Source organism: Salvelinus fontinalis, chromosome 8 (genome assembly GCF_029448725.1).
Source record: "Salvelinus fontinalis isolate EN_2023a chromosome 8, ASM2944872v1, whole genome shotgun sequence".
Lineage (NCBI taxonomy): Eukaryota > Metazoa > Chordata > Actinopteri > Salmoniformes > Salmonidae > Salvelinus > Salvelinus fontinalis.
The window spans coordinates 1,176,059-1,184,541 of NC_074672.1; the positions used below are offsets into that span (position 1 = coordinate 1,176,059).

General features: G+C 40.5%; 1 protein-coding gene across 1 annotated transcript; it reads right to left on the bottom strand.

The window, feature by feature from the left end:
* Positions 1–1,055: 1,055 nt before the first annotated feature.
* LOC129860340 (histone H1.0-B-like) lies at positions 1,056–2,464 on the bottom strand. Its single transcript, XM_055930664.1, has one exon. The coding sequence runs from the start codon at positions 2,229–2,231 to the stop codon at positions 1,635–1,637; it is 597 nt and encodes a 198-aa protein (XP_055786639.1). The 5' UTR covers positions 2,232–2,464; the 3' UTR covers positions 1,056–1,634.
* Positions 2,465–8,483: the final 6,019 nt, after the last annotated feature.

The window sequence follows — 8,483 nt, forward strand, 5'->3', positions numbered from 1 at the left end:
ACAAATGGAACTTATAGGCTAGGTCTACTCTTACCTGTCACCAACCAAGACTGCATCCCTTTTTAACAAGCAGTAAGTGGAATAACTAAAATATTGATGTTCAAAGTTAAGAAGTAATAGAAAGTAAATGTTTTGGTGAATTTTCACCGGAGACACCGTGTTTTACCAAAATGGTTCAGACTTTCTGTTTACACCTCCACAGCCCAGCTCCAGTGTCTCACTAGGCCCATGGCCTCAGTGGACCTGATCTGACTTGAGGCCAAGGTCAGGCCACTGGTAGTTTTCAGATGTTATTTACATAAAAAATGGCCATATGTGAACATGGGTTAACACCTTCTCACAAAGCAACTGTCTTGATGATGTAGAGGATGTTGATTCTGGAATTCTGCTTGCCCCAGGTCTTTAGTGTCACATTCCTGATGGAAACGCTATTTCCTGAAAAATTACACTTAAACTCACATTAACATAATCTCTGTCGACTCGACTAACTAGTGTGGGGTAAGTCTCAGTTGGAAATGCCCATTGGACTACTTTGAAGAAAATAACATTTGTATATTCTTGTCCTTTCAAGGTTTCTAACTGCTGCCCTGTAAACCGCTTCAACAACATGGTGGGAACGAAAATACACAGCGCAACCAGGAGATGGAAGTATCGAGTTTGAGTTAACTTCAGGTAGGAGCATTTGTTTTCTTTAGGGTTTGCTTCCTCTCCTTTTCCAATTCCCATCTGCACTGTACAGTAGGACAGAAAAAAAGCTGAAAACAAATGCTCCGCTCAACAAAGAATGTTGCTTTACCTATTTCTCAGAGCTATATCCAGTCATCAGTATAGAGAAAAATGACTGAGCTACTATGTTCCTGGCCTTTAGATAGGGTCCTTGGGCTTGTTTCAGGATTTAGAAAATGTACATTCTTCAAAGATTGAGAACCTTGAGAACATAAAGAATTAGAAAGTCTAATTTATTAACAACACTACTTAAAACTTAATTCTTAATACTTAATTTGTTGGTAATTGATCGGTGTATGCATGCGTAAAATGCGACTAATAAATGTACATTATATTTAGAAGATGAGAAAAGTTTATTGTATTACAGTATAAACAGTTTCAAAAGTGATGCAATACATAGTCTGCAGTTCATTACAAATACACTGAATTAATGGAACGGTTGGTTTACAAAAAAGTAGCACAGAGTCCGCATTTGGAGCCATACCAACACTTGAAAATCTTGCTGATGTCCATGCCTACACAGTTCTTCTATACATTGTGTAACTCAACAATGCTCGCTATTGAAACAAGTGTATTTTCAGAATGACCTCGTGCACAAAGAACAAGAACTATTCACTTGTTCCAATAGCCTAGTCAATAATAATTCCTGATTAGTGTCACATACATTTTCTAACAGGTCCTCAGGTTTCCAAGGTTCAGAGAGGAATAATAAATAGTAGCCTAACAATTAATGCTTTTACAAAAAAATGCTTTAATTCCAGACCCACTTTTTACAGCATCATATAGTGCAATGGAGTGGAAAACAATCTGTAAAAACTGATCAATTCGCATGAGACCATACAAAAATAATATGACATATACAGAAACATTTCCTCAAAGTATTTACAAGTCTCTCTGTAATGTCCATTTTACTTTTTCTTTGCGGCTTTCTTGGCTGCTGCCTTGGGTTTGGGTTTTGCAGCTTTGGCCTTCTTGGGTTTGGCTGCCTTGGCTGGCTTTGCCACCTTGGCTTTCTTTACTGATTTCTTGGGCTTTGGTGCCGCTTTCTTCGGGGACTTTTTCACTTTCTTCACTGACACTTTCACTTTCTTGGCTTTTGCTGGTGATTTGGCCACCTTCTTGGGCTTTGCTACCTTCTTGGGCTTAGCGACTTTCACAGGCGACTTCTTTGGTTTCACAACGGCTTTAGGTTTAGGTGCCTTTTTGGTGTCCTCTGCTTTAGCCAGTTTGAAGGAGCCTGATGCGCCGATGCCTTTGGTGTGGCGCAGGACCCCGCCACTCACCATCCTCTTCAGAGACAGCTTAATCTGGGAATCGGCATTGTCTCCCACCTTGTAATGGCTCTTGATGTACTTCTGGACAGATTGTCTGGACGCACCTCCACGGCTTTTGTCTGCCTGGACGGCCGCCATAATCATATCCGAGTATTTCGGGTGTGAAGCAGGTTTCTTGAGTGCCTTCGCCTTTTTAGCTTTTGGGGCTGGAGCTGCCACCGTCTCTGCCATTGTTGACTTAAAATTGGTTGAATATGCAGGTTCAGTTCAAGTATTCCCGGCAAACGTCTGTCACAGAGCGTCACAAGTTTCTAAATTAATATTTCCAAACGTATAATAATCCAGAAAAGGTCCTGGTTTGTGAGAACGCAAAGCTTATAATAAAAAAGTTGTGAGTACTATATGTTTGACAAACACGATGGAGCGTCACATCTGATTCTCTCTTAATGTATATTATTCTACAAGCGCTCCTCTGACTTTATGAAGCCTAAGCGCGGACGTGATTGAGAACACCAACGGCCAGCAGCTGATCCAGCAGGCTCCATGGAACTCGCGCAGTCCCGTTTGTGTTTCTTCATCCTCGAACTCTTTCAAAATGTAAAAAGTCTGGCATTGTATATGTGTACAAAACCGCATGGTTTGAAAGTAGACAATTTGGGCTTCACTGTCATATAAATGTTTTTGTATAATTCGCTGACCGACAAACTTTTATTTCCCGAAAACCTACCCGAAGCACAGCGCGTTGTGATCAATTTTGCAGAATTCCTATTAAATTGACCCAAACAGACGGAACCGAATATTAAAATGACAAATGCATAATGAAGACGAATCAATACTTTAACGAATGCACATGGGTTGACCGGTGCAAAAGCTAGTTTTTGCTTTTAATACACCGAAATAATTTTCGAACTAACACAGCCCGGCCATTGACTTTGAGTGACGTGGTTGAGATTATTTAGTGTTAAACCTCCTATAAATTAAATGACAGACTATCTGATGTATGGATAAAGCATCTGTTGTTAATATAGATTTATGTAGGATTTAGTGGAATGGTTACATTCAATTTATTTGATGTTTTAAGGCGGAATTAGAAATAAACAAACGGGCACTATTGCTCTTCGCGACTGTGCTCCTTTGTCAGGAAAGTTGCCAACACCTCCAAAGATCTGGTTCTCTGATAATAATTCACGAAATCTGTCCATTTTCATAAAAGAAACATGATTGTCTGATATTTGACGGGGTATTCGCTCAAGTGTGAGTGCGACAACTATCTATATTAATCCACCCTATCATTTAACATAGGGCGCATTGATGACATTCTTTTGTTCATTGGCTGGTAGGCTATAGGAGAGCCGACTGAACGACATGACTCATTTACGTGTGGATCATCACATATTTCCCATGGCTATACATGTATAATGCGCAGTGATATAGGCGACATTTGTTACAACAGGAAACATTCCAATTGGTTGTTTTTATTCTAGATGTTCATCTGATATATTTCCCCTGTAGCCTAAACGCCATCTTGGATCCCTTAGTCAATCTCCTAGTACTTTTTGTGTTCATTTTCTGCTATAAGGGCTTTATGACTGTTTACAATCAATTAATTTTGACCTGTCATTTTCATTATTCTGAATTTCACATCATAGCCACTTTGCAGTTAGTCCATAACATCGCATAACACTGTCAAAACGGTTTAGGCTAGCAGGTGATGTTATCAGTTTTAACAATTACTCAAGTTGTAGAATATCTAGTTATGCCAATATGTTGCTAGTGTAGGCTATGTTCTATGTAATTTGAAAATGTTTTCAAAATATTTTGGTATACCCTGCACAGAGGGGCCTAGGCTATATAGTTGTGCTGTATGCGCTCCCTCCTTCTTCCCCTTTCTGACCCGCTCGTTCTTTCCTTCTCCCTCTCTCTGATGAGTAGCCTATGTGTGCGAGAGCATGAGTGAGGGAGTGCTCATGAGGGGACGCGCTAAATGAACGAATGAATGCGCGCGCACTGTCGTTCGGTAATTTATTGAACATTCCTATTCACTGTTGTTGACGAGTGCCAGCAATTTGAGAGCAGAAGTGGTCGACCTCTTTCATGGCCTTCTTAATCGATATGTGTTTATTTATTTTCATTATGGTCACAGAACACTTAATAGTGTCGGGAGAAAGGTAGTTCTTCAGTCGGTGGTTATGCCTATGTGGTTTGGTGCTGAAAACAGCACCCAAACGCATTTCTCGCACTAACACACTCCCTCCCTTCACCGACAGAGGGACGTCTTTAACAATGGACGGCCCGTTGTTGGGTCAACAGAATCCATTCCATTTTTTCTGTTGATTATCTTAACACTGTAATGGCGGTACTGAATCAGCAGTCAATGCGCCAACCGTAGGATTTTAGAATCAATGAATTGCCCCATGGCAACTGTAAATATGCCTTTACATGAATCTGTGTAGCTTAACAACAGGAAGTCCATTTGTAACACCTCGCAATCATTGCGTAATAGTGCCATATTTCGGTCTTTGCTCCCGTTTCTGTGTCAGTTGTGATTGTAAGATAGTTCATTTACAAATATTAATTAATATAGGTGATGATTGTCAGAATTATTCATAATAAGTACATTATTAGCCTATTATTAATTATTATTATCAATGCTTATTATTGCAGGTGTATGATTTACTTCCAGACATCAAACACTTTTGCAGACAGTGCAGCCTACTGACAATACACAATTGACTCATTATTCAGCATTTCATATATGACAACTCCCTGCCATGCCCATATACTGTATATACATTGAACAGAAATATAAACGCAACATGCAACAATTTCAAATATTTTACTGAGTTACAGTTCATATAAAGAAATCAGTCAATTTAAATACATTCATTAGGCCCTAATCTATGGATTTAACATGACTGGGAAAACAGATATGCATCAGTTGGTCACATATACCTTAAAAAAAGGTAGTGGTGTGGATCAGAAAACCAGTCCGTATCTGGTGTGACCACCATTTGCCTCATGCAGCATGACACAGCTCCTTCGCATAGATTTGACCACGCTGTTGATTGTGGCCTGTGGAATATTGTCCCACTCCTCTTCAATGGCTGTGCAAAGTTGCTGGATATTGGCGGGAAGTGGAACACGCTGTCGTACACGTCAATCCAGAGCATCCCAAACATGCTCAATGGGTGACATGTCTGGTGAGAATGCAGGCCATGGAAAAACTGGGACATTTTCAGCTTCCGGGAATTGTGTACAGATCCTTGCGACATGGGGCTGTTCATTATCATGCTGAAACATGAGGCAAATTCTCTAAAACAACATTGAAGCCGGCTTATGTTAGAGAAATGAACATTCAGTTCTCTGGAAACAGCTCTGGTAGACATTCCTGCAGTCAGCATGCCAATTGCACGCTCCCTCAAAACTTGAGACATCTATGGCATTGTGTTCTGTGACAGGAATAGCATTTCAAGAAACTGATTAAACAGCATGATCTTTACACAGGTGCATCTTGTGCTGGGGACAATAGAAGGCCACTCTAAAATGTGTAGTTTTGTCAGGTGGATGGATTATCTTGGCAAAGGAGAAATGCTCACTAACAGGGATGGAAACACATTTGTGCACACAATTTGAGAGAAATAAGCTTTATGTACATTTCTGGGATATTTTCTTCAGCTCATGAAACAGGGGACCAACACTTTACATGTTATGTTTTTGTTCAGTGTAATAGCGACATAATGCAGTGCCGGCATGTTCTTAAAATAAAGTTCACACTACTTTAAGAAGTAGGTAAGTGATGTCTAAAGTTGCACATAAAAGCCTACTTCAATATATTCGTAGAGGAGAACCACACATGTCCGAAATACTTTGTCTTAGTTAAGTCTAAATTCATCCCTTTGCCAACTAGTAATTTGAGCTTTTTAAAACCTCTCTGGTCCTCTCATGCAGCAGTATGGGAAAAGTTGCTCTCCATGTTGCTCAAAGCTTGTGTGTTTATACTCGATTGTTGCTATGGAACCATTGTCTTGGGGTCCAAAGCAAATACAGCAAAGGATCTATGTAGCGTACTTCTTTCTCTCTATGAAAAGCTTGCCACCTGTAACCCTCTTAACTGCAGATACTGTGTAGGATTCCAGATGAAATTAACCTTTTACTGAATGTTGCTGAAGGTGCAAGGAATGTATGAGGGTCTGGTTTGGGTTCAGGGGCTGTATGAGGGTTGAGAGTTGATGTTATGGTGTCCTCTTTGTTACATTATTGAGTGTACTTCAAACCGTATGTATTAGAAGAGGTGTTAGTCTTGTTGATCCAGGCAGAGACAGCAACGTAATGTTTTGTCCTTAAACAGTTGTAGTGTGTTCACTCACACACATGCCGTTAGTGTGTGTTCCCTTTGACAGTTGTGACAACACGTGGTTGTGTGTCTGTATGAGCAGGTGACGGAGAACAAGTGCTCTGCTGACTGCAGCACAATACTCAAACACACACACGCAATGCCACACAATGAGGAGAGTGTCCGTCTGAGCCAACAGAAGCACAGTGGTTTGTGGCCCACGCCAAGTCTCTCTTTGAAACGCTCTACCCTCCTGCTCCATAGCTTCCCCGTCTCCCCCTGAGCTCAGTATTTAGATCAGCTAATTATTGCCACTGTGACAGCTGTGACCCCCTCCTCTCCTGACAGCCCCCTCATTGGACATCATCTGAGATGCACCTGTGTGCCTTCAGTCAAGCCAACAGACTTTGTCTGATCAAGGCTATTATAGGCTGTGCCTTTGATACATATTAAGGGTATAACCATTAACTTATTCTTTATTGCTTTTGAGTTGATATCGGTCACCAGAAGTATGTTTGTTTCATTTCAGTTTAATGCTTAAATTGACTGTATTTGGACTGCTTTCAATTTGATCACATGCTGTAGCCATTCTATCATAGTCCTCTGATGGTATCACGATTTGACGAAAGGCCTTTAATCCTTTCATCGCTCAGCAGGCTTCTTTTTTCTGTCTAGGGCAGCTTACATCTTAGTGTACATCTTAGCGATAAATCATGGGCATTAAAAACATTAGGCAACTTTTTCTCCAGCTCTCAGTAAATGAATGCAGTATAGTTGTGTGGCTGAATAGTGTATTGTTTTTTAGACCAGCAGCAGCTGTCCAATACTTTTTTTAAAGCTGGTCATGTAGATGAAGCCTACCTCTTTCTGCTCTGATTCGGTGTCAAGGTTAGATATTTTGGTCATATTTCACGAGAGCTTGAGGGATTATAAAACCATTATAACCGTTATAATTATTTTATAAACCTGTAGTTATTTACAGAGCCTAGCAATGTCATGATGTGTGAGCATTGGTTAAGGTTCATACATGAAGCTTGTTTGGTGACTGACAGACTCACGACAGGTTTGAAATGGTAATTTATTTGTTTTCTTTCAAATACTTGAGGTGCACTTGATTCATATACTGTAGCTTCCTGATTTAATGGAACCAATGGGGAAAAGTCCAACTCCACCCATGCACCTCAGGTATTTGAAGGAAAACAAATACTGTTTGGTCCCAGACTTTTCTCTACAGTTGGTCCTTGACTTTAACCCTTTTCACCAATAGATGGCAGCAGCCCCCTAATAGGGGCACTAGAACAGTAATTTACCCTTAGCCTACATATTGCTTACAGTACAGTCTAGGGTTCCCTTGCCACCTATATTATTCTCACCTGGGCAGTCCGGTTTTCAATCTTGTGCCAGAAGGAAGATGTGAGATAAACCAGTGTCTAGTTTTAGATAGGTGGCTCTATTTTCAGCTGTAAACTAGCCCAATTGTCAAAAGCACGTCCGTTGGCAATTTCAACCTTTTAAAGCCAGCACTCTGCTGTTTTCCAACATGTGCGGCAGGATTGGTAATGTAGGCTACCTGTTTTATATGAGCTGGCTTGGGAGGGGTGGCAATATCTGAGGTGTGTCCTTAAAAACGTGCGCCAAAGTGCCAATTTCAGACAGCACTGGTGGGGATATTTAAGACCAACCAAAAGCTGATCTTAGCAGTAACGTGGTTGGAACGCGGTTGGTTATGTCATGGCATGGATTTTGACAGCAGAACTTCAGTCTATCCAACTGCGACGCACAGTGCCCACGTGCACACCGAACAAGAAATTTGCTTTTGGTGCCAGTAAACATAATATTTAGAAACATAAAATACTTGTTTTTTTCCATTTTGTTTCATTTGATATAAAACCAACAATAGCCTCCCCTCCTCTCAGTGAGAGGAATGCATTGCCAAGTACTTAAGATAAAGGGTTTGAAATAGATCTTAACCACCAAATCCTTATTAAAATATCAAGTTTGGGAGCAGCAAAACAGTGAGCTGACATACCCTTTTTCATCTATGCATTGTAGTGCCTACATTGTTTTAGACAGCTCCCATTTTTTTTTTAGGTAAAACCCCTCCAAAAGCTACATGTGTCTATATGCCCATCATGAAACGAAAGATGGTG

What these genes read in the sequence shown, in the direction of transcription:
- LOC129860340 (XM_055930664.1), bottom strand. Translation starts at nt 2,231, where the DNA reads ATGGCAGAGACGGTGGCAGCTCCAGCCCCAAAAGCTAAAAAGGCGAAG.